Here is a 27545-nt window from a genome sequence, read left to right on the forward strand (position 1 = left end):
CAGTCACTTTCCCTAGGGCAGGTTTGACTGCAGTTGGAGAGATTCCTGCTGATTAGGAGCCTGTCAGTCCCTGCCCCCTTTCTATTCTTATTGCTTTCTCTCCCAGGGCAGCAGGACACAATACCCTGTGTGATCGGATTCCACCCCCCCCCCCCCCCACCTCTCCTGGTCAGGTTGACTTCCCTTCTGAAATTCAAACGGGAGCCTGGTATCCGAACGCACCACAGAGAAATAACTCTCAACCCTCTTCTAGACCCCCTCCCCCCTTTTCCATGAGACCCTAAATAGGCCCTTGGAAGGTTATTAAGCCTGCCTCCCTTGGGGAGTTGGAATTTTGATAGTTTTCAGCACTGGAACCAGTCAATTGCCTGACTCTGCCCTCTTCCAATCCAAGTTCCTCTCTCCCAGGTGGGCTAGGTAAATCAGGCTGCCTAAGCAGATTCGCCTCTTCCCTCTTTCCTGGGACACCTCCAGCCACTAGGGTGAGAAACTCATGGTTTTCCCTTGAGCTTTTTGTCTACTCCTCCAGTTCCCTCTAAGTAGATGCCCTGAAGCCTCCTGCTCTGTGGATTCCCAAAACAGCTCACTCAGACAGGATCTTGCCCCTTCTCAGCCGTTTTTTTACGAGAGAGTTGGTGAGGGCTCCCTTAAACTGCTGCCCTCTTGCTGCTTCTCACTAAGACATTTTTTTAAATGCTTTGCTTTTTAACTGTAAAAAGTCCATTAAGAGATTGGTGAAAAGAGCTAAGAGACATGAACAAGTTTTTCTGAGTACCTACTATGTCCTAGGCATTATACTCTTGCTTATATTCCTCTCACTTAATTTTACAAAACCCTGTAATTATTAACCCCATACAACATGTGAGAGAGCACTGAGAAGTTTAATAACTAATCTATAAGTAACACAGCTAGTAATAGATAGAGCTGGAATTCAGTCCTGAAGCTGCCCAGCTCCAAGGCCCAGACTCTTATATTATACTGTATTATTGATTCTGAAATATAGAATTTACATGCCTTATATTGGAATGAAACCTAAAACTTCAAAAGAGATTTATACATTTCACTGACATATCATGTACTTTTTTTGAACTACCATCTTCACTTGTAGTTTCTCCTTTGGGGAAAAATGTAATATTAGGACGAGTCTTAAATGTAAGTGGGATTAGGCAGTTTTTCCAAGATATAAAATTATACCACTAAATTGTCTGAAACTCAATAAGAAGTTAATTCAATGTAAATTATTTCTTTTAAAATCCAAATATTCCAGTCATTCACTGTGTAGTTTTCCCTTTATGATAGAGAACGCATCTACATCCTTCACATTGATATAAATTACTTATATCTTATTCTATTTCCTTTAACACTTAGCCCAGATGAACCAAATTAAGGAAAGTTAGGAAATAGAGAAAAACGAAAGATAATCTGGAAATATTCAGACCCATGTGGAATGCAGGAGAAAGAACATGAATAGGAATAAGTACAAGGAAACTAGAAAGCCATGACACAAAGAGGAATAACAAAACATACATTCCCTGCCCCCCTTGATAAAATATCAGAATATTTGCTGTTATGAAAATCATTAATTTACATTTAAATAAAATTGAAAGCATCTCTTTGCCCATTAATACCATAAACTAAACGTTTTTGTTAAGTACAGTTTCAGTCATTCCCCAAAGTCACTAACTGACATATTTTACTAGTAAATAGTAGAACTAGAAAGTGGGTGAAAAAATAAGCTTTAAAATTTTATACTGACTGACTTTTAAGTTTAGAAAAAATATATTTTTATACCTCAAGAATGTAAAATTCTTCAAGTTCTACTAAAGAAATTTCTGCTATATTGAATGAACCCAATGTGATATAGGCTATGGGTGGGGGCTGTTCATCTCTTCGTAGATAACCTGAGCTGTGTGAGTGTTGGATGGTGAGATCTGCAGCCCTGCCCTTGGTAACCATGGCAACAGCTCCTGTCCTGGAAGAACAATTAAGCAATGTAAACTCTATAAACTTAAAATATTCAGGAAAAATGCAAACCAAATGTGTTAAAAGCTTACATTGAATGTATGAAGTTCATGCTTAAAGCTTCCCTAGAAGGTAGGGCATATTTGTTAATTCAAACTTACTGAGCACTGAAACAAAGGACCATTTAACTCTTCCTCTGTATAAAAAGAACTAGAAAATCTTATTCAGTGCTCAGGTTTTGAACAGAAAGCTCCTGAGCCTGTCATGTCATAAATTCTTTTTTCCTTCCCAAAATTATTACTGAGTCCTGGCCTTTCCATATGCAATAATTGAGCCTCTTTTGATGTCTACAACAAATGAACATGAGGTAACTGAGACACTTAGGCCTAACTTAAGTGGAATTTTAGCAAAATGGGTTTTTTCACCTGATCATCCTACCTCTACTCTTACCCATTCCAATTAAACATAGTTTTAAGCTAATATATATACTGCACAGTTCTGATTGTTTTAATTTCCTGCTCAAATACTATTAGCTGCTCTTACTGTAAGAAAGAAATCTTCTGGAAGAAAATAAGGCTCACCTGATTGTGGAGAAGAAAAGAATTTATTCTCAATCTTGCAAGAAGGGGCGCACAACCAGAAAACGTGGCTGGCACCCCGAACAAGAAAAATGACACAATTTATACCCCTAAGCCTAGCATGCAAGCCCTTCGTTTCTCCATAGATTGGATACTTCAGAGGTTACAGCCTATCTGAGAACATCTAACTTGACCGCACAAAAGTTTGTGATTAACCACTTCCCCCATCACATTCTAACCATTTTAGTTTTTTACCTGCTCCCCTTTGCCAAATAAGGAATGGAATTTAGTGCTAAATTGGTATTGACTTAGCTCTTTCTTTGGCATCTCTTTTACTGCCTATAGGACTGGCTTAAGCTGGTTTCCTTTGTTCCTGCTTAACCTGGGAGTGGGAGACTGAGGCACTAGGCTGCCAGGTTACATTAATTAATATTTTCTTCTTTTATGTGAAAAGTAAACTTATCCTCATTTCCTACATTACTAAAGTTGATATTGACATTCAAGGTCCCTCAAGATTTGGTACCAAATGAACTTCCCATAACTCTCTTCCTTTGGGGAACAAGAGGAGTAAGAGCAGTATTGGTTTATTAATATCTACAGAGTTAGAATTGAAGGAAGAGAGAGCTAAATAAAATTCCATCATGAAAATTTTCATGATTACTTTAGAAAGTAATTACTTTAGAAAGAATACCATCATTGTCTTGCAAGTTAAGTTGCTGTAATTTACCAGTGTCTCTAGATAAAATGAACTTTTTAAAAGAATAGTAAATTAACTTGTGAAAACATACCATGTTCTTTCAAAAACACATTCAATCCATTCACAATTTCTTACCTATTTCTTCTTGTCATTCATTTACATGATCTAAATTACAAAACAGAATTAAAAGACTCTGAGAAAGTTCTTTAAGTTCAACATTAAAGATAATTTTAAGTTGCCAGCTATCACCTAGTCTTATTAAGCATCCAGACATAACCATTACTTAGGAAATAATAGTTGAAGATTTCAATTCTTTATAAATAAAAACTATTTCATTTAAAGGAAATAGGAACTTCCCTATGTTGGCTTCCAAAGGCCCAGACTCAAACATAAATTGAAATTTAAGCACTTGATTAATAATAATAATAATAATAATAATAATAATAATATACTGTATGGTTTTCCTCATCTGAATAGAACTCAAAAGGATTAGCTGAAATCATACTGACTTTCCAGTGTAGAAAGAAAAGGTACCATGTTTATAAGTTAGCCAAAATGGTGGGCATGAGAGGGAGTGGAAGAGACCTTTTGCTTGCACTCTAATTCTATTATGGCACCATCCTATCTAAATTGAAAATGCTCCAAGACCTTGAGGACCTGTTACTCTCAAATTTAGTTTCTCTACCATACTACAGAAGTTTTAACACTTTTTACTTGAGTCACTCAAATTGTGTGAATTCTCATGTAGCCTGATAACTTGCTCTCTTTGCTTTTATAATTTGGTTAAAGTGCTCTAAACCTTACTGAGTACTTCTTTGCTTAAAAATGTTGATGGCTTCAACACAGTTCCAAATCTTTAAAGGCCTATGAAACCCTATACGACCAAGGAACTACCTATCATTCTAATTTAATCTCCATTTACTCTTCAAGATGCAGTAATGCAGAATTTCTTGCACTCACCAATGCATGGGCACATGCTGTTCCCTCTACCTAAAAGACCATTCTTTCCTTTCTTCTGGATAATTCCTTACCTGTCTTAAGATTCAGCTCAGGGAAGTGGACTTGGCCCAATGGATAGGTAGTCCGCCTACCACATGGGAGGTCTGCGGTTCAAACCTTGGGCCTCCTTGACCCGTGTGGAGCTGGCCCACATGCAGTGCTGATGTGCACAAGGAGTGCCCTACCATGCAGGCGTGTCCCCTGCGTAGGGGAGCCCCACATGCAAGGAGTGCGCCCCATAAGGAGAGCTGCCCAGCGCAAAAGAATGCGCAGCCTGCCTAAGAATGGCGCCGCACACACGGAGAGCTGACACAGCAAGATGATGCAATAAAAAGAAACACAGATTCCTGGAGCCGCTAAGGATAGAAGCGGTCACAGAAGAACACAACGAATGGACACAGACAGCAGACAACTGGGGGGGGGGGGGCGGGGTAGGGGAGAGAAAAAAAAATTCAGCCCACTAGTTCCCTCCATATATTTTCCCAAGCTGATAGTAAGTGCCCTCTCTATGCTTCTATAGTATATCATACATAGTATGTTTATAGCCTTATTGTAACACTTATCACATTATAGTGTCATAGTTTGCCAGGGCGACTGTATTATTCAGCCAAAGGGGTGCTGATGCAAAGTACCAGAAACTTACTGGCTTTTATAAAGAGTATTTATTTGGGGTAGAAGCTTACAGTCACAAGACCCTGAAGAGTCCCACTCAATGTACCATACCCAAAGTCTGTTGCTATGTATTGAAGCAAGATGGCTGGTGATGTCTGCAATGGTTCAGCCTTCCTTTTTTCTCTTAAGGATCCATGGTCCCAGCTTCTTCCAATCTCAGCTGTAGGCTGGCATAGGGCTTGTCTCTCTTCCTCTGTTTCTTTCTGTGCTCAGCAGCTATGGTGTCTTCACAAGGTTAGCTGTAAACTATTAGGCTCATCTTTTTTCCTGGGGCCACAGGATCCTCTGGGTATCTTCTCTGTGTGTCTACTTCCGTGTGTGAGTCTGTTTTATCAGCCCACCAAGGAGGCTGGGACTCAACATAGAGTTGCACTCTAATGATGTGATTGAATCAAAGCCCTAATCTTAACAATTTAATCAGAGGTCTCAGCTGACTCTACTACACTCCAAGGGTTATCATCCCCAGAGGAACAGACCAGTTTACAAACATAGTCTACATCTCTTTTTAGAATTCATAAATAACATCAAATTGCCACAGCTACTAGGAGAAATATCATACAGTGGGTTAGCTTAAACATCAGGAATTTATTATCTCACAATTTTGGAATCTAGAGTTCAAAATCAAGGCTCTGAAAGGGCACAGTTTTCTTCTGGAGTCTGGTTTTTTGTTTGTTTGTTTGTTTTTTTGGTGCTGGCTTGCCTTAATCTTTGAGGTTCCTTGGCTTCTATTACTACCTGTCACATGGTTGATCCTTCTGATTTCTCCTGTGTCTACTTCTTGATTTCCTCTCCTTACAAGGACTTCAGACCCATGAATTAAGGCACACACACCCTGATTCAATTTGCCTCATCTTGAAGTTCCTATTCACAAATTAATCCTCACCTAAACTAATAACATCTTCAAAGGTTTTATTTACAAATGTTTTTACACCCACAGGAAAATGGATTAAGATTTGAACATGTCTTTTGTGGGAACCTGACTCAATCCCCAACATATTGTAATAGTTAACCCCTTAGAAAATGGAAAGCAAGGAGTGTTTCCTCTCTGTATTTGTTGAATGTGGCATTCAATAAGTGTCATTGAATAAATGAAGAAACAAATAAACAACTGAAATGGAATCAGGGGAGTCTGTTGTGGTGATTTTGACTCCAAAAGGAGTAGGGTGAAAGAAATCTAACTTTTTCTTTCTTATTAGTTTAAACGACCTTATGGAAAAAATGGTCTAGTTCAGAGGCATTTCAATATGGTCAGTGGTAGTATAGAGATAATTAACTGAAAAAAGGTCCTGTTATTGAACATTCAAGACAAAACAGGAAGAAACAAAATCACAGAATGTTAGAAATGATTGGAGATCAATATAAGTGATTTTTTTTTCAGAGATGAAGAAAGGAAAATCTAACAGCACAGTCAGGGTGAGGTCTTGTGTGTCCTAGTTTAATTTGTTTTGATTACTGACATGGTTGCATTTTAGTAAGAGTCAGTAAGAAAAAACACACTATAAGAAATGGACTTCAGATGAGCAGGGGGCACGCTCATCTGATAGGGCAGTGGTTCTCCAAGTTTTGTTTCTGGACCAGTAGCATTAGCATCATCCGGCAATTAGTTAGCAATAGAAATTCAAATTTTTGGGTCCTATCCCAGACTTACTGAAGTCGAAACTTTGTGCATGGTGCCAGCAATCCGTCTTAACAAGCCCTTCAGGTGATTCTGATACTTGCACAGATTTGATAACCACTAAGATAGGGTTTTTAAACCTACAAGAAATATCTTTACATTAGTTTGTAATGCTTTAAGAGAGCATGGTCAAAAACCAAACAGAAAAGACAATCTCAGGGGTGTGGTGGTGAGAGTCAAATGGCGTTTGCCAGTATTACTGAAAACAAGAGTATAGGTGAGATCAACCAAAGTTGACTAGTCATGCTTATGAATGGAAGCAGCTGATAATCTTGTCACTTATTTGGTGTCACAGTAAAATTTAACATTTTCACCCCATACTGACCTTTTTGTTTTGTTTTTGGTAATATCAACATTTGCATTGACACTAGAATGCTACATTAGATTGATCTAAAAATGCTCCAATTCTAAGAACACTTCTAGTTCATTTAAATACTTTATATTCTTTTTAAAATTTTTCACCCCTTCCCCACCCTGCTGTTTTTGCTGTCTGTGTCCATTCACTGTGTGATCTTCTGTATCTATTTCTCTTTTTGTCTTCTCTTCTTGTCTTTCCCCTCTAGGATTCACTAGGATTTGATCCTGGAGACATCTGATGTGGAGAGTGGTTCCCTGTCAATTGCCCCACCTCAGTTTCTGGACTCTGCTGCGGTTCACCTTGACTCTCCCCTTGTCTCTCTTTTGTTGCATTATCATCTTGCTGTGTGACTCACTTGTGCAGGCACTGGCTCACCGTGTGGGCACTCATGCAGGTGCTCCGCTCACCACGCAGGCACTCGGCTCGCCATCTCAGCTCACCACATGGGCACTCAGCTTGCCACACGGGCATTCGCGTGGGCACTTGGCTCACCATGTGGAAATCCACGTGGTCACTCGTCTCACCACCCAGGTACTGGCTTACCATGCAGTCAAACTTCTCTTCTTTTTCACCAGGAGGCCCCAGAGATCAAACCTGGGTCCTCTCATATGGTAGGTAGAGGCCTTATCACTTGAGCCACATCCACTTCCCAAATACTTTATTTTCATTATTGGTATTTTAATTGTTTGGCTACTCTGGTTTTTAAGTTAATGGGTCAAGATTTGGGCACCCTATTTGTACTATTTCCTTTTTGATATGTACTGTAGAAGGGTTAATATGTTTTTTCAATGTAGACCCCCAATCCAAGTTGCCCCACTCCCAAAAAAGACTGGAGGAAGCTTGCACAAAATATAATAAAAATAAAAGAGATGAATGAAATGTTTGGAGAGGGAAAATGGGTCATATTTATATCTTAGTTAAGAAATATAAGCAAAGGTAGGATGGACTGCAATCCCTGCAATCTAATTCATAAAATCCAGATGAAACAGAATCAAATAGCCAATGAAAATAACAAAACTGTCCATCTAAATGCAGTCCCAACATTTTTCTTGCATTAAATTTCTGAAACCTTGCAGTCATTGCTAGGCTAGGCCTGCCTACCTTCCTGGCAAGAGGTCAGCCCAAGATAGGCCTGTAGGCCTCACCCCCAGCATGGTTTTGGCGTCACCCCTGGGGTACAGCCGGTGATCCTAGGCAATGCCCTTGGGTCTCAAGAGCACTTTAAGGGAGTCACACCTTGAAAATCCCTCTTCCCTCCTCCCCCAGGCGGCTAACCCCTGGTCTAGAGCAAAGGTAACCCTCGTTAAATAAATTAGCAATTGAGGGTGGGACTTTGCTTCCACATTCATGCATTTCTCCCTTAACCTCCAGAGACCCTTCCTGGCCTGCAGAAGCAATTACCTCCATCCTGGGGGTGAGGGTTTTGCCATCCAGCGATTTTTGTCCTGCAGGTGCTGCTGCTGGGGCGCTGAAAGGGGTTGTGGCGCAGGGCGGGTAAGTGGCTACCTGGGGAGCACATGGCTACGTAGCCACGACCTCCTGAGCCAGCAGGCAGAGTCCTGGGGAGGCCAGACCCTGAACAGTGCCAGGGGTCTCAGGAAGAGATAAAGCAACTAGCAAGTCACCCACCTCTACTACTCCAGACTGCCGTTGGAAAAAACTTGCAGCCAGTGCTTGATTTAGTTAAAGGAGCACATCGTTAAAGTGGCTTCTGGGAGTTTTTTTGTTGTTGTTGTTTTTTTAAATGTTTGTCTCTTTTCAGGAAGTGTTTTGTTCTATTCTTTTTCCCCAAATACCCATATTTTGTTGGCCCAAGAAGGCATATTTTTCATGGCAAACAGTATAATTGGTTACGAAAATGAGCTTTGGGATTATACTCTCAATACCCACAATTCTAAATCTGGTGTGGCAATTAAAAGCTCAGCCAAGGCAAAAGCTTGGCATATTATCTAGCTAACAGGTGGTAAATACCTGCTGCCATTACTTCTGACTTGATTTTGCAGAATTCAGCACTGAAATTTGGAAACAAAATGGGTTTCTTTACATTAAGTGGCTTTGTGGGACTTACACAGATATCAACCTCCCTCTCTCTGATTTTCTCTCAATTTACTCAGTTAATTAAAAACGATTCCTAGGTAGGGGCCCCAAACCCCAAATTTACAAAAGAGGTAACAGGGGGAAATGTTGGTATTTGAGTCACAGGAAACAGGGCTATGTGGGCAGAAGTTTGAGCTACAGGTAGATTCCAAATGTCATATTTCTACCTTTGAACACCATGATCTTAAGAATTTAAATATTCTCCAAGAGGATTAAGGGAGGGTGGTATGAATGTGGCGGTACTGTATCCAGCATAACATGTTTTAATTTACACAACAAATATTTTAATTAAAAATCATGTTTCAACTTTTTGTAAATTATTTTGGGACAATGTGGGGACTGAGTTTTTAAAGGATTCATGTACAACCAATAATTGTAACCTGAATTTTCTGTTTAAAAATATAGATCTTCCGATGTTGTATGACAAATTTTAACCACAGTATCAGAAAGAGACAGCCACAAAATCCAAGTTGTTACCCTCAAGATGGACATGGCAGGAGTTTTGAAGCTATTTTTATCTTCTTCCTCCGAACTTCATTTTCTTACTTTCTCAAACTCCCCGTCTCAATCCTTTTTTAAACAAGATTAACTAGTTCTATCAGATAACACCAGCTGTATCTGCTGGTGTGATATGATTTCTTCTTGCACAAGGCTGACCTACTACATCACCTACCCAAGCATCCTACAGATTTTCCAATTTGGAGTCCACAACTGGTAATTATTATGAGGGCTGGTTCTGAGAATCAACTGAATTAATAGTGTATAGGAATTTATTTACATTTTCTACAATTTTGATTTTTTTCAATATACAGATAAGCCAGTGCATCTTCATTTATATAAAATAACATTTTAACACATGAAAATACAAAGATGATTTAAAAACAGACTCAAAATGTTTTATGACTGAATAAATGTCAACATTAATTTTCTTAAACTTGGTTAATTATGTAGTTTCTGGAAGATAGGTTAAATGATGAAAAAATGGGCGACCATGAACACACCCTTTAATTTCATTTCCAAACTCATGCTTCATTCTGTAGATAATGTCTTGGATGTCCTCCTTTGATAAGTGCATGGGTAGCTGTCTAGATAAACGTACCGCTTCTCCCTATAAAGAAAAAGTCATCAGAAAACATTTTATCTTGGCAAGAAGGAAAATAGAGAATTGATTATATTCTTATTATTCATTCACTCAATAAATACTGAAGCACCAACTATGTGCTAGTCATTGTTGCAGGTACTAGGGATACAACAGAGAATAAGATAAACAAGATTCCTTGCTCTTGTGAAATTTATGTTCCACTGCAGAGAAACAGAAAACAGACAAAAAGACATTTAAAAATTTCAGTGCTTTATGCAGAAAATTAAACTGTGCAACATGATAGAAAGTAATTGGATGGTTGGAAAAGACTTCCTTGAGGAGGTGACATTTAAGGTTCAATTTAAATAAGGAACCATTGTGCAAAGATCATGGGGTAAGAAAAGCATTTCAGGCAGAGAGAATAGAAAGAATGAATTCCCCTGTGGCTGCAGCATGGCTGTTTAAGGGAAGGAGCAATATAAGGTAGACAAGTAGGGGCCAGATCAAGTAGGTAACTAAAGACAGAGCGATGTGGATTTTTAATCTGAATGCATAGTACTACCCAGGGAAGTTTTAGGCAAGGGCTTGATATTTGTTTCACATTTTAAAACATTATACATGATGGCTGTGTGAAGAATGGCTTGAGGCAGGGCCAGAAGAGAAGCAGGAAATCTGTAGGCAATTATTGCAGTGATCCTGGTAAGAGGTTTTGACTAGGGTGATAATAATGGAGATGGAGGGTGATAAAAAGATTTCTCATATGAGTTGAAACTGAGTCAAGGAAACTTGCTGACAGACTGGTTATGAAGGATGCAGAATCAAGGATAATGTCCATATTGTTGATATGGTAATACTGTTTTCTCAGATAGGGAAGACTGAAAGATGATCAGGTTGAGGAGTAAACTTGGCTTCCTTTTTTTTAAAAAAAGTTATAAAGATTTTGAATTTTAACATTATCTCTTTAACTACATACCCCTCCTATCATCTTTCCAAACATCCTATTCCTTTATTCCTACTAAACCTGTTTTTCTTCACTTTGACTTTTAAATAAGCCCTCATTCTTCTAACCCACTAGTATCCTTTTATGATCTTTCCCTACTTAAGGCTTTATAGCCAGACAATTTCTAGCCTCCTGTATTCCTTTTAGATTCCTTTTAGAATCTAAGGGCAGGCTCCTACTAGAATTCCTGATAGAATTTAATTAATATTTATATACCTTTAGGATGCATGTGCTCAAACTTCCTCACTCATCCTCTCGTTCTTCCACAATATTCATCTTGCCAATCCCACCTTCCCCTGGATAAAATCTATCAAGCTCTGTTGGAGAACAAAACTGTCTTGGTTTGTTCCAATATAAATGTTAGTTCTTATGAGCCCTTGGTGGCATGGGGAAATCTTATTATCTAATCATTTTCCTTTCTTTCAGATCTTTTCCCTCTGTAGTGAAGGAGAGTACAGCTCACTCAGCCAATAACTTCTCTTACTCCTTTACCACATTTATCAGACATGACTAATCTCAAGTCTACCTCAGTGTATTTTTACTTTCACCCCCTTTTGCTCTTGATTCAGAGAAAGCGGTCTCCTTTCTAAAGTTTTTCTCCTTATCCAATCTTCCCTCCAGCCTTTTCTGGATCATTTTCTCTCCAAATCCTTTTATCCTCAATCATTTTTTCTACCCATTCAATACACATATGCTAGTCTCTCTTTCTTCCTTTCATCATCAAGTGACTTGCTGCCTATACTTTTATCACTACCCTGCTCTAAACCACTGGAAAATGTCTTCTATCCCTACTACTTTTCCATTATGGCTCTCTACAAAAATTACCACTGACCATCCAGCAGTCATACTTATATTCTATTGCATCAATGTTCTATCCTATTGTCCTATAAAAGATGTGACACTCCCTTGACTTTTTTATCTCTCCCTCTCTTGGTTCTCCTTTTACTATCCTACCTTTATCTCGAATGGATCTTATTCAGCTTAACCTTAAGGGTTATCCAAACACTCAAATATAACTTTCGGAGACCAATATTTTCCCTCCACTATCTATACTTGGACATTTAAAAATTTAAGATTTCCCTCCATCTTCTATTTTTTTTTATTTAAAAAAAAATCCAGTTACATTTCTTATTTGTTGTGGATACTTTTGGGACACTGAAATCTCCACTTTTTAAATCTAGAGCTATTAAAAAAGATTAGGGGGAAGCAGATGTGGCTCAATTGACAGAGAGTCTGCCTACCACATGGGAGGTCCAGGGTTCAATACCCAGGGCCTCCTGCCCCGTGAGGTGAGCTGGCCCATGTGGACTCCTGCCGCACCCAAGGAGTGCTACCCCGCACAGGAGTGCTCCCTCTGCCAGGAGTGCCACACCATGCAGGAGTGCAGCCTACCCAGGAGTGGTGCCACCAACATGGAAAGCTGACGCAGCAAGATGATGCAATAAAAGAGACAGAGAGAAGAGACAATAAGAGACACAACAAACTAGGAAGTTGAGGTGGTGCAAGAGGAATGATCACCTCTCTCCCACTCTCGAAGGTCCCGGGATGGGTTCCCAGGGCCTCTGAATGAGAATACAACAGACACAGAAGAATACACAGTGAATGGACACAGAGAGCAGACAACTGGGGTGGGTGTGGGGGGAGAAATTTTTTTTAAAAAGGTAAAAAAGATTAGGGCAGATGATCATATTTTTATTCATAGAATCATATATTCAAGTATAAGGTGGACCATTTTGAATCCCTTTTAAGGGAATTACTTATGAAATTTTAAAAAAAAAGAGGAAAGAAGTTCACTACAGAATGTTTCATTCAGGCTCTTTCTTTCTCAATATTCACCTAAGAAATAAATGTCATGGTAAGGATTCATAATAGAGTTTACCAGTCTAGATAAGAAACTTTTAATGGATTTTCTTTTTAAAAAAATATTATTTCCTCCTTGCAAATAATAAACCTTAGAGAAACTTCTGACTATTTTGAAACTGCTTATTGTTTAAGAAACAATGATCTGAAAACCTAGCCAATATATAATATTGCATACCTCTAAATAACTTATCACTTTGCGAGGTCTACATTCATAAACTTCCTTTGCATTTCTGTTTAATATAGCATTTAGAATTTCTTTTAAATCCATTACTCCATAAAATGGGAGACAATTAGCCATTCCTTCTATTTCCAAGAAGTTCTCAGCAATGGAAATTCCTGAAAGAAAAAATAAAAAAGTATATAGTCATTTTAATTTTAGAATAAATTATATTCCAGAAAATGTCCATTGAAAACAGAATCAATGTTAAAACTTAGTGAACCATCATTAGAATTCAATACAATTAGGACAAAATTTTGCTCTTTACTTGGAGAATAATAATTTCCCATAGGATTTCAAAGTCACATTAAATCATAAGTGTTCACTGACACCACATGTGTTTTATGTAATTCAATTTAATTTCCATTACTGCTGTTCTATTGCTTACATTTGTTTAGAACATTTCTTACTTTGGAGAGAAAATGGAGTCCCAAGATTAAAGAAAAGAAAACTGGCTTAAATATTTTAACAACTGCTGCTAGTTCAAATTCTATTATACTGTTCAATATGTAATTTAAAGGCCTGAATTATTTCAACTTTAAAAATTATAAAAGTACTCAAACAGTAATATTTTAGTACATTAGCAATCTGAGGAAACAAAAAACGGACATTTGTTCAAAATATTTTACTAGGACAATGTTTAAAAATGACATGCTATCTATTATTTAAACTACTTTAATAATTTAGTGATGTATAACTAAAAACCAGCTACATGATTAGATGAACAATCTGGTAGATAATCCATAACAGCACATATCCCAAAGCATTAAATTTGGCTTTAGAATGTTATTTTATGGTTCTGGAAAACAGAACCATATGTCTTGTTTGTAGCTATGTAATAGAGGTATTTAATATTGAAGTTCACACTATGACACCTAGAAGTACAGAAAAAATGAAGGTCCAATATTGGGTAATTAATAGCTATCAATTATTAATTTTATGGGTTAAGAAAAACGAGGCATGACATGGCTTGAAGAGTTTCACATCCTGAGAACTTCAATTATACCATCGATAGCCTGTTCCCAGTTAGACTAGTTCCTTGACCTGCATGGCAGTTGCAGTGGGGCTAGACAGAACAGAGCATGCATCCTAGTGCTCTTCCTATGAAACCACTGGAGGATAATATATAATGATACACAATCAAGCATTAAGGGATGAGGTGCAAAGTTCAGCAAAGGGAGACAATGAAAGTTTGAATGACTAGGGGAACTTAAATGGGACTTGAATCAGGGTTTAGATAGGTAAAGGGAAAGTGGCATAATATTCTAGTTCGCATTTCTTTATATAGAGAGAGAGATAAAGAAAAATTTCAAAATTACCAGTCTAAGAGACTACACAGTTGCTGTTTTTTTATAGTATAATTAGATTGAAAAGTCTAATCTGACTATATTTGCCCTAGAAAATTATACACATTTCCCAGAATTACTTCTGGATATGAATAAAAAGCATTTGGCTACAGATGAGGAAACTGAGCAGTATTTTAATCTCTGTGTTTGGAAAATTCAGATATGGAAAACATAGACAATTGGGACTATGCAACAATGAACTTTCAAGAAGTTTCCATAAAATTTTGTGAAATGTTTCTCAAATTTCAGGGAAGATACTTCAAATGAAAAAACGGTGTGACAAGTTTTTTACTTCCTAAAATGTGAAATCCTTATTGATGCCGTACAGAATGCTATTCCCATTAACAAGCAGAACTCTTAGGGTCACACTCAGAATCTTTCTGCTAAAGCCTGAGGTATTACTCCTATTTCAAATCCCCTAACTCTTATCTAAGAATGTTTTGAGACACCTGGCAAACTTTTGATTCCAGGTTAGTACAACACCCTCACTAAAAGACAGATAAAATGGTACCTAAGAAAACCTGACGTAAAAAATAACGAAGGGGCAGAGCAGGTATAGCTCAGTGCTTGAGCACCTACTTCACATGTATGAGGTCCTGGGTTCAATTCCTAGTACTTCCTCAAAACAAAACAAAACAAATTGAAACAAACAAAACAAAACAAAAAAATGAAGGTTAAAAAAAAATCTAAAAAAAATAATGAAGAAAGAAACTCATGAATATCTTAAACCTGGTCTCTTTTTGATAAGGGCAATAATTCTGATCATAAATTATGTAAAGTTACTTTCAATATAAAGTCATTTTACAGCAGACATCTTATTCATTTTTGTACCTTTCATGCCATGTAAAGTACCTGTCATTCAATAGGACTGAAGAGCTGAAGGTGTCTGACAGAAACTTACTGAGTAGTTAAAAAATGAACATGCTCTTGGAACAAAGAGGGCAGTTAAGCTAACTGTTAAAAGAAAGTGCAGTGATGGGATTCATGCAGGAATAATCTTTTAGGAGAAACTAGTACCTACCACAACACCAAGTAGCTAATTAGAAAAATAAATTAAGAATAAAATAGCTTGCTGTATACACATACATACACAAACTTGTGTCACACTTCAGATAAATTAAAAAGATGCCAGGGGCCCTAAAGAAAAAAGATTTCTAGGGGAAGCAAACAAAAGACAAGACTATAAATCTGTTCAGGCTAGAAAGGTAAGGTAAAGAAGTGGGGAGAAAAGAACATTTGAACATCTACCATTGTCAAGTACTAGGCTAACTGATTTATAAAAGATATCTCACTGAGTCCTAACAACTCCTTCATGATATAAATATTTAATGGAGATGCAGATTACAAATTAGTTAAGAGCTAGGCTTTAAAGGCAGATTGTTTGGGTTCAAATCATTGTTCAACCACTGTGCAACCTTAAAAAGACTTCTCTGTGCCATGATTTTTTTCATTTGTAATCCCTACTTCATAGGGCAAGTAGGAAAATTCAGGGAATTAATTATTTAATACTGAGAATACTGCCCTGCACATAACAATTATTCAATAAATATTAATTGCTGTTATTGATGAAGAAACAGTAAGGTCAACTGACTTTCCCAAAGACACACAGTTTTTAAATGGCAGAGTTGGAATTTGGCCCAACTCTTTCCACTCCACTTGTAAATATCTTTGTTTACCATTTACTCCATCTAGGGTAGAGGTGAGTGGTAAGTTTAGGACAGGAATCCTTAAAACTGCACGAGTCAAAACTAGTTTAGTGGAGCAGGTATAACTCAGTGGTTAAGCTCCTGCTTTGCATATACTAGGTCCTGGGTTCAATCCTTGATACCTCCTAAAAAAGAACAAACTAGTTTAAGTTTGGAACTGCAGAGCATTTTCAGTATATACCTAATTCCATGCTTTTGCACATTGTTTTTGTTTTTTCATGTCCCAGTAAAATATTCCTTGAAAAATCTTCAACAGTTTTGACAGAATTTTATTTTTCTAGGCATTGGCCATGACAATGGGTGGGAGGAGGAACAGTATGAATTGTCCTCATGGTGCTACTGTGCCTCCTGACACCAGATGAAGGGAAAGCAATAGGAAAAGGCTAGCCTAGAAAGTTAGGGCAGAAGGCAATTAAGCATTGAAAGAAAGAAAGAAAAGAGGAAGGACCAAACAAGAGAACTGAAAAGTCCCGAGCAGACAAGTTTTCTATTTGTCTTCCCACCCAGTGAATTTTTATACTAAGCAAAAAGGATTAGTCTTTTAGCAAAGCCACAGAATCAAATGACCCAAATAGGAAGACTGCTTACAATACATGTCTAGTTTCAAAAAGAAGTAAAATCCTTAAAAAAAAGAAAAGGAGACGTCTAATTTTGTTAGTCTGTTTATATAGGCCAATAAAATACTAAATATTTGTTTCATCTAGAGAAATATTTAAAAATTTTAATTAGGGAGATGTGGTTCAAGCAGTTGAGTACCTGCCTGCATCCCACAAGTGAGGTCACAGGTTTGATCCCTGGTGCCGACTATAAAACAAACAAAAAAAACCCACAAGCAAACAAACAAAAACAACTCAGGGGAGCTAATATGGCTCAGGGGTTGAGTGCTGGCGTCCCACATACGAGGTCCTGGTTCAGTCCTGGTCCTGGTAACTCAAAAAAAAAAAATTACTAAACACAAAGGAAGCAGTTTGAATATTACATCAAAGGATGAAAAAATACAATAAAACTATTTGAGTAGTTATAAAAATGAAAATGCAAGGCTGAAATAGAGAGCAAATAAGGCTGTTTCAGGAAGCGGACTTGGCCCAATGGATAGGGCGTCAATCTACCACATGGGAGGTCTGCGGTTCAAACCCTGGGCCTCCCTGACCTGTGTGGAGCTGGCCCACGTGCAGTGCTGATGCACACAAGGAGTGCCCTGCCACGCAGGGGTGTCCCCGCGTAGGGGAGCCCCACGCGCAAGGAGTGCGCCTTGTAAGGAGGGCTGCCCAGCGCGAAAGAAAGTGCAGCCTGCCCAGGAATGGTGCCGCACACACCAAGAGCTGACACAACAAAAAAACACAGATTCCCGAGCCGCTGACAACAACAGAAGCGGACAAAGAAGAACTTGCGGCAAATAGACAGAGAGAACACACAACTGGGGGGGAGAATAAAAAATAAAATAAATCTTTAAAAAAAAAAAAGGCTGTTTCTTCACAGCTGACCTTGTTTTGATGAGACAAAAATATGTCCGGTTATCTGTAATTTATAAAATCCAAATGTAACTCTTAGAAAAGACTTATTTCTAAGTCAGGAAATATTAAACCACATTATCATACCTGGTATCAATTTTATCTTGAAACCATTTGCTGTAAGGCGAGGATCGGACAGGTAAGTTGATGCACTGTATCTTTGGTCATCTGTTGTCATTTGATATAAAACCTCTAAATAATGAGATCCATTAAAAAGACTGAAAAAGAAAGAACAGCCCTTTAACTTATTAAATATGTAAAATGAAATGAGGATTTATGGGAAAAAAGTTAATCCAAGGGCCTTTAAAAGTGTTATCATTAACCAAATATAAAAGTATGAGAAAATTTACTTTTTTACATCTGTTAATATTTTATAGATCTATTGCATACAGGGTACAGAGAGAAAAGGAAGAGACATAAAAGATAGTCACTATCTTCTAGAATGTTACAAACTAAATGTGAAATCAAGAAATATGCTCTCTATAGAATACATGAGAACTTTATAAATAATGCCATTTATACCTTTTGTAAAAAATATTTATTCCCCCCCACCCCATTGTCTGCTCTCTTTGTCCATTCACCATGTGTTCTTCTGTGTGCTTATATTCTCATTAGGTGGCTCCGGGAACCGATCCTGGGACCTTCCAGAGAGGGAGAGAGGTGATCCTTCTCTTGCACCAACTCAGCTCCCTGATTTGTTGCTTCTCTTATTATCTCTCCCATGTCTCTTTTTGTTGCATCACCTTGCGGCACCAGTTCTCCATGTGGGCCAGCACTCCTGCATGGGGCAGTACTCTGAGCAGCCCAGCACTCTGTGCAGGCCAGCACCCCACGTGGGCCAGCTTGCCACACAGGCCAAGCTTGCCTTCACCAGGAGGCCCTGGGCGTTAGGAGCTCAATTGCTTGAGCCACATCCGCTTCCCACATTTATACCTTTAAAATCACATAATGTATTCTCAAGTTACCCAAGTGGTTTATCCTGCCTATTGCTAAGGAAGGTTTCTTAGATAACAAAAAAATAAGCTAGTATACATTTTTTGTCTTAAGAACTGACAACTCAGAAGTGGGAGAGCTTCATTTAGTCAACTACAGGCATGGTATGTTTACTAAGAGTGGCATTTGAAATTATTCTTGAGTGGTGCAGGCTCTAAACAAAATATTGAGGTAGCCAAAAACTACCTCTGACACAGATCAACCTTTTACATTGGTTCTAGGTTTGGTCAGTCTGCTTCGTATTTTAACAGTCATTATAAGAAGGTGTTTATTGGGGTTGACATGCGATATATACCATTTTCCCATTCAGTGAGTATCGGAGTGCCTACCATGTACTAGACACTGTCCTAGGAACATAAGGCACTGTTGTATGGTCTAGTGCAGGATTATGAGCTGTTTTTTCATTATAATCCTGTACTCCTTGAAAGACTAAATGGACAGATGGATAGTGTCTTTGCTTACCACCTTTGAAAGGTTGAAACAAAACACACCTGGCTGTAAAACAAGGTGTCATAGAGAGGAGAGTGTCAGCCATGTATGTCAAATGTGTTCTGTCTTAACTAACCAACCTCCAGAAAATATAACTGAGTGTCAATGATGGTGGTGGTGATGATGACATATTATAGCAATTAATGGTCCAGGCTTTGAAGTCAGACCATCTAGATTGGAATCTTGGATCCATCACTTTTTTACTGGCTGTGTAAACCTTAAGTAAGTTACTTAACCATTCTGTGTGTGTTTCCTCATCTATAAAATGTGGATGATAGTACTTCTTAAAATTGTTGTGAAGATATGAAAATTAAGAGCTTAGTAAAGTTTCTATCATATAGTAAGTGTCCAATAAACATTAGCCTTTGTTTTTGTTATTAATGTGTAGTTTATAAATCTCTAAATTACTCCATTCAGAAGTAAACTACACATATCAGGACTAGAACTCTAGTGAGAAAACTAAGCTCAATTCATAATATTACCCTGACAACACTTTATGGTAATTAATTAGTCCATGGCTCAGTTCTGAAAAACTTACATTATTAATTGTGATGAGGACACTCTATTTCAGAAGGGGGAAATTTTTTAAATCAAGTTTTGTTGCTGTCTATGTTCAATTAAGAAAGGTATATTTTCAGGTTAGTATGGATGCAATATAACAGTTTTAAAAATAATTATTTAAAAATAGTATATCACATAGAAAAATATTTTTCAAAACTTGTAACTTAGATGTGATTCAAGCAGTTTAGCATCTGCTTCCCAAATGCAAGGTCCCGGGTTCAGTCCCTGGAGCACAAACAACAAGCAAACAAAAGAAAAAACCAACTCAGGGGAGCTGATGCGGCTCAGGGTTTGAGTGCCGGCTCCTCACACACGAGGTCCTGGGTTCAATCCCTAGCCCTGGTACCTCAAAAAAACAAACAAAACCCACCAAAAAACCCTGTAATTTGGACAAGTACAAAAAAGAGAAGATCTAAATGACAGTACACAAATACAATTCAGAAAAGCAGTCAAGTTTAAAACTTCAGTTACACCTTAGTTCTCGGAGGGGAGAAAGATAAAATAATACCAAGTTTCTGAACTTTTTAAAAACAATCTAAGGTACTGTTTTCTTATTCTTCTTTAGACGATGTCCTAAGCCAACTTAGAAAGATGGTAGATTTTTGAAGGTGATTATTGTTTTAACAAATGTTTTTCTGTGCTCTCTTCCAATTTTTTCCTTCTAATGGCACTGCCTTTAACACAAAGGTTTTAAAACATTTTATAAATCATTGATGCTTTATTCTTAGAAGTTCTGAAACAGTTATCTAATGATGTGTCCTAGAGAACAAATTCTCATTATCTTTTTAATTTCACTGTTCTTATTCCTTTGTCATACAAAAGATTCTTTTCCACATGTGTCAGATTGAAAAGAAGTATAACAAAACAAGCCTCCTGAGCTAGCTTTCGTTTAAATACAGTGGAAATAAAAACAAGTTAAACACCACACGGAAACAGAGAGGCAAATCAAGAAATGGGAAATTTCATTGAACACGTGACTCAGTATTTACAGTAAGTCAATGACATGAGTCCAAGGAGATTTTAAGAGCCACAAATGTAATGTGTGGAATTGTTTTCATACCAATTAAATTTTTAAAAATTAAAAACTATAAAAAAGACATTTTAAGACAATAGAGAACAATTCCAAGGAATTATTAGGTACAGTATAAAACAGACATCATGGGTAGGTAAAGAAAATAGCTATATTTTGAGTTATATTTATTGAAATACATAAAGGTAGGATTTGCTCGGAAATACTTCAGCAAAGGAAAAAAATATATATATATACAGAAAGATAAAGATAATGTGGCAATATTTGGAAAACTGTTGATAAAGGCATTCATTGTATAATTCCATCTATTTTGGTGTATCTTTGAAAATGTTAAAGAGTACACAATGGAGAGTCACAGCAACCTAACTTCAGATATTACCCTGAGGAGAACTGAACTTGATAGTTATTAACTGCAGAAGTGAATTACCTAGAATACTCTGAAATTATTCACTTAAAAGCAACGAATTCTGTCAAAGACTAGAAATCAAGTTTAAAAAAGATTTCTTTAAATAAATACCATTTTTTCCTATTAGGAAAATCTTTTATCTTCAATTTCTAATCTAGTGTAGATTAAAACATTTTTTTAAGATTTAAAAAATATACCATACCTCTCTGTCAATATAATAGGCTTTTCCAGTGGTTCTGCAGGAAGTTTATGATTCTCAAGAAGTCTTTTAAATAGCAGGGCTTCTTCCACTCTATATGGGTTTAACAACATTATTTCTTTTTTGGATGTAATTAGCCATGCATCAGGAACCTTGAGATTGTGGATCAAGCGAAGTTCATCTTTCTCTTCTAAGTTAAATTTCTTAAGCTTCTCAAAATTTATTTTTAAGTTTTTCGTAGAAAATGGGATCTGTACTATTTTAATATTTTGGGTCTTTTTTTTTTCAATTTGGGACTGAAAGAGCTCATCAAGTTTTGGCTGATTAGATAATGAATTTTTCAGCTTATGCTTCTGGGCCAAATTCCATGTGTGGATGGGTTTTGTCTTTCTTCCACTGTCTTTTAATGATATTTGTGACTCCTGTTCAATGGCCTTCTTAATTTGCCTGTTGTATCGCTCCAAGTCTTTAGTAGCCTTTTCTTCATATCTAAGAACAGAGATAAAATAGAACTAATAAGGCCAAAATAAAGACTATATTAACTATCTGAAGTAAATATCATAAAAAATAAAAAGCTGTTATTCTGGTTTTGGTATTGATGGAGTAAGTCTGTGTTGGACTAACCCTCCCACATTTAACTATAATAAACTCTGAACAAAAAAGAAATCAATTCTTGAAAACAGGTACTGGAGAACAACTCAGGAAGCAAAATTGGAAGGGATCTGACCCTTGAAAAAAAGAGATCCACCTTTTTACATCTTTTACCCAGATTGCACTCCCCAGCATAAAGGGGGTAGTAAGAACTGAAGGAGAAATCTGTACTATGATTAGCCTGAGTCATCAGAATACAGAGTTACCTGGTTCCAGAAAAATAATAAATTGAGGAAGAAAAACCTAGAAAAGTCCTATGTGTGATTCCAGAGGAAACTAACAGCGAGAAGGCTGAAAGAGCTGAAGAGTGATTTCAGTTGCTACTTACTTCAAGAAAGACAGAGGTTATAGTTTAGATTCCACAAAGTTAGATGGCTTTGTAAACATGTTGGACTTTCCATTAAAATTCTTGGAGGGCCACATCTTAGGGATAAAAACTATGTCCTAGAACTAAGGCAGTTGCTGTGGGACTAAGGGCAACACTGAAACATAAAAGAAACATAAAAGAAAGTTTCCAAAAGTTATAGGTGATCCATTAATAATTTAAATGCCTCGTAGAAGAAAAAAAATTACTACTTTTTAGAGGAAGGTAACAGAACCAGGGTCTCTACAATATATCACCCACAATGCCCTTACCATAAAAATATCACTCAAGCAATAAATCAGGAAAATGTGAGCCATGGTTAAGGAAAAAAGCAGGCAATAGTAAACAATCTAAAGATGGCCCACATACTGGAATGAGCAAAAATGCATTTAAAAGTAGCTCATATAAATGGACTTAAAGAAAAAGATAATAAGTAGAGAACAGAAGGGGGAATTATCAACAGAGAAGTAGACATTATAAAAAAGAGTTAAAAGAAATTGAAATTATAGAACTAAAAAGTAAAATATCTGAAATGAAAAACTCACTGGATGGACTTAAGAGCAGATCAGAGATGACAAAACAAAGAGTCAGTAAACTTGAAGCCATACCAATAGATCTAAAAACAGAAAAATAATTGAAGAAGACTAAAAAAGCACTTCAGTGAACTATGGGACGGCAACAAGCCATCTAAAATATACATAATTTAAGTCCCAGAAGGACAAAGTAGAAATATGGGAAAGAAAAAAATGTGAAGAAATTATGGCTGATAGCCAATCAGAAGTACAACTTACAGATCCAAGAATCTGCGAGAATAAATGCAAAGAAATCCACACCTTGGTATATAAGATTCAAAGTGCTGAAAATCAAAGATAAAGGGAAAATCCCAAAAGCAGTTAGAAAGAAAAAATGACATTACAATAAAGGAACAGCATCATAAATTATGTATAACTTCTCAACAGAAGCAATGGAGAGTCAGATGACAATGAGTAACATGTGTTAAGTGCCAAAAGAACCCAAAAACATCTTTCAAAAATGAAGATGAAACAGACATTTTCTGGTAAAAGAAAGCTGAGAAACTGTTGCCAATATAATTGTAGTCTACAAAATGCCAGAAATGACAGAAAATGGAAACTCAGATCTCAAGAAGGATTAATGAGCACCAGAAATGGTAAAAATGTGGGTAAACAGGAAAAAAGTGTTCTTTTACCAATTTCTCTTAATTTCTTTAAAAGATAGTTGACTGTTAAAAGCAAAAACTAATAGTGTTTTAAGGTGAGGTTTATATTTTATGTATTTATAAAATATATGACCACAGCACAAAAGGCAGGGGTTATAACTGGAATTATATTTGCAAGGTTTTTATAATTTATGTGAAATGGTAAATATTAACTCTACATAATGATAAATTAAGAATGCATAGTATAATCCCCAAAGATGCCACTTAAAATAATGCAGAAAAAGAAAAAAAGAACCAACAGAGAAATTAAAATTAAATACCAAAATATATTCTGCTAATGCCAAAGTAGGCAAAATTAAAAAAAAAAAAAAAAAAGAGAAAGTAGGAAGAGAAGACCAAAACAAAGACAGGACAAATAGAAAACAAACAGCAAAACGGTTGACCAAACCCAATCATGTAAATTATCACATTAAACGGACTAATTATTGCAGTTTAAAGGCAGAGGTTGTCAGACTAAATTTACAAAAAAGCAACACCCTACCATATGTGTCTACAAAAGATACACTTAATACAGAGTTTGAAAATAAAAGAATGGGAAAAGAGAAACCACGCAAATGGTAAGGGTAAGGCAAAGTGTCCATAGTAATACAAGATGAAATAAATTTCAAGACCAAGTAATACCAGAGATAAAGAGGGACATTTCCTAAGACAAAAGGGGCCATTAGGAATATGTAACAATCACAAACACAGGTGCATCTACTAAAAGACCTTCAAATTACATTAAGCAAAAATTTACAGATCTAAAGGGAGCAATAAATCCATTTTAAACTGCCCCCTCCCAGTAACTGACAGAAAGAGACCTCCCCCCGCAAAAATAAATCAGTAAAGCTATAGAAAATATGGTCAGTACTACCAACCACCCTACCTTAATAGAATACAGTTGCTTTTACATGCACATGGAATATGCACCAAGAAAGACCATAGGGCATTAATTCTCAATAAATTTCAAAAGACTGAAATCTAACACAGTATTTTCTCTGAACATAAGAAAATTAAACTAGAAATCAATAATAGAATGATAACTAGAAAAAGTCTCAAATATTTGGAAACTAAATAACACAGCTTTATGCATAAGAGCCTAAAACTAGAAACAGCCCAAATTCTGTCAGTGAGAGAAATGATTAAATAAATTATGGTATATTTATAAAATTGCATACTTATGAATTAAAAATAATGAACCACTCATACATTCAACAATATGAATAAAACAAAAATATTTTATTGAATGAAAGAATAAAAGAGGACATATCATATGATTTTATGTATCTGAAGTTCAAGTACCAGAAATACCAAGCTAGGATGCTGAAAATGAGAAAAGTAGCTGAGGGTTGCTTATGGAGACTGGCTAGTAGGTGGCACAAGGAAACTTTTTATGTTCTGTTTGGAGTGTTAGGAACATAAATGTATATATTTATGGAAATGAATCAAACCATATATTTTGAACATAAGAACTCTGCATTTCATAGTAGGCAAATTTTACTTAATTTAAGAAACCATTTAAGTAGGTGTTAGGGCATGAGCACAAGCACACATACACAAATGAAGAAATAATAATTATGCATTGCTGTAATATCAACATGAAATAAACAATTCCCTGAACACAGAAAAGAAAATGTGCATACATTAACATGCCATATTAGTAATTAGATTACTAGAAAGATTACAAAGTCACTATAATAACATGCAAAGTAAAAACTTAATGATTAAATTTATAATGGTTTCATAGCTATATGTTAAGTTTTTTTCAATTGCTATTTATTTCTTATTTTAGGGTCCTCAATGAAAACTAAATTTAAATCAACTGAACAAAGCCAAACCTTCTAATTAAATTCAATTTCAAAGGTACAAGATAATGGATATTTCAAATTTATATTAAGTAAAAAGTTCAGAAATCTTAAAAAAAAAAGGAATAAAATGAAACTTCCAGGGCCAAAGACCAGTTGACAATGGTTATGACAACACTACTAAAAAAAGGGAGATGCCTGGATTCTAACCTCAAGTTTCTAATTCTCCATACCTAGGCAGAGGTTGGGCAGTTCTGTTTTTTAAAAGTTCCACAGAGCAACAAAAGAAAAAAATAACTGAACTTCAACAAAATTTAAAATGTTGTCATCAAAGGACATTATTCAAAAAAGTGAAAAAACAACCTACAGAGAGGTAATATTTGCAAATAAATTATATGACAAGGCTTAATACCCAGAATATACAAAGAACTACAACTCAACAGCAAAAAGACAATCCAATTTAAAAATGGGCAACGGACTTTAAAGGATATTTCCCCAAAGAAGATATACAAATGGACAACTTGCACATAAAATGTTTCTCAATATCAATACCTATCAGAGAAATGCAATCAAAACCACAATGAGATACCATTCACACTCACTAGTATGACTATTTCTTTTTTATTGTGTGGGTCTTTTTTTTTTTTTGTCTTTGTTTTTTTAATGTTACATTAAAAAAATATGAGGTCCCCGTATACCTCCCACCCCCCTCACCTTACTTCTCCCCCCATAACAACAACCTCCTCCATCATCATGAGACATTCATTGCACTTGATGAATACATCTCTGAGCACTACTGCACCTCATGGTCAATGGTCCACACCATAGCCCACACTCTCCCACAGTCCACCCACTGGGCCATGGGAGGACATACATGTCCAGTAACTGTCCCTGCAGCACCACCCAGGACAACTCCAAGTCCCGAAAATGCCCCCACATCACATCTCTTCCTCCCACTCCCTATCCTCAGCAGCCACCATGGCCACTTTCTCCACACCAATGCCACATTTTCTTCGATTATTAATCACAACAGTTCATGTATAGAATATCGGTAAGTCCACTCTAATCCATACTCTATTCCTCCATCCTGTGGACCTTACAATGGTTGTGTCCACTACACATCTATGTCAAGAGGGGGCTTAGATTCCACATGGATGCTGGATGCAATTCTCCTGCTTTCAGTTGTAGGCACTCTTGACTCCCTGGTGTGGTGGCTGACCTTCTCTACCTCCATGTTAGCTGAGTGGGGTAAGTCCAACAAACCAGAGTGTAGAGTTGCAACTCTGTTGAGGCTTAGGGCCTGGCTATCACATGGTCAGTCCAGAGATTCAGGTCCCCTGGGTATACACTAAACCCCAGCACCAACTACAGATCCAGTAAAAGTAACAGGAGAGGCTTGTGGACAAAGATTGCATCCAACTCCATCACACAGAAACACAAACTCCAGAGCAGGCCAACGGACATGGCACTGAACTCCATCTGCCATGACCATAGAACCTGTGGATCTCTGTAGCCCTCAGAAGAACCAATACCTGGGGTTGTATCTGCTTATCTGTATCTGGGACCCTGCCTAGGTTTGCATAAGGGCGACACCTCTGATAACCTTCAGGTTCTATTTGGAGACGCATAGCCATATAACCTCATTTGTCCTATTTCCCCCTTTTATTCAGTCAAAAAAGCATTTTTAACTCCTGGTTTATGTAGACTAAGATATTCTGCTGGTCCAAGTTGACCCTTTTATTCAAGGTCATTTTCTAGTTACATCATCAGCTGGTACTTGGTAGTAATCCACTGGCGCCAGGGAGGCTCATCCCCGGGAGTCATGTCCCACACTGGGGGGAAGGCAATACATTTACATGCTGAGTTTGGCTTCGAGACTGGCCACATTTGAGCAACACGGAGGCTCTCAGGAGATAACTCTTAGGTACCCTGCAGCTCTAGGCCTTGTTCTTATTTCAGGTGCACAGGCTCACAAGCATACTCATTAGTATCAAGGGCTCATTGTTGGACCTTCCTTCTTTATTGGTCTTTGCCGTTGCACTTGGGGGATTGTTGCTGTTCCTTTAGGG

General features: G+C 37.0%; 1 protein-coding gene across 1 annotated transcript in view; it reads right to left on the minus strand.

The window, feature by feature from the left end:
- Window positions 1–9790: 9790 nt before the first annotated feature.
- PMS1 (PMS1 homolog 1, mismatch repair system component) overlaps window positions 9791–27545 on the minus strand; it is a 98912-nt gene continuing 81157 nt past the window's right edge. Inside the window, exons 10-13 of the mRNA XM_004452543.4 lie at window positions 21444–21929; window positions 17850–17980; window positions 13158–13318; window positions 9791–10146 (exon numbers count right to left, since the gene is read on the minus strand). Of these exons, the coding sequence (XP_004452600.1) occupies window positions 9982–10146; window positions 13158–13318; window positions 17850–17980; window positions 21444–21929 (943 nt within the window). The 3' untranslated portion in view covers window positions 9791–9981. The remainder of the gene's footprint in view (window positions 10147–13157; window positions 13319–17849; window positions 17981–21443; window positions 21930–27545) is intronic.

The sequence above is a fragment of the Dasypus novemcinctus genome, chromosome 7 (genome assembly GCF_030445035.2).
Source record: "Dasypus novemcinctus isolate mDasNov1 chromosome 7, mDasNov1.1.hap2, whole genome shotgun sequence".
In the NCBI taxonomy this organism is placed as follows: domain Eukaryota; kingdom Metazoa; phylum Chordata; class Mammalia; order Cingulata; family Dasypodidae; genus Dasypus; species Dasypus novemcinctus.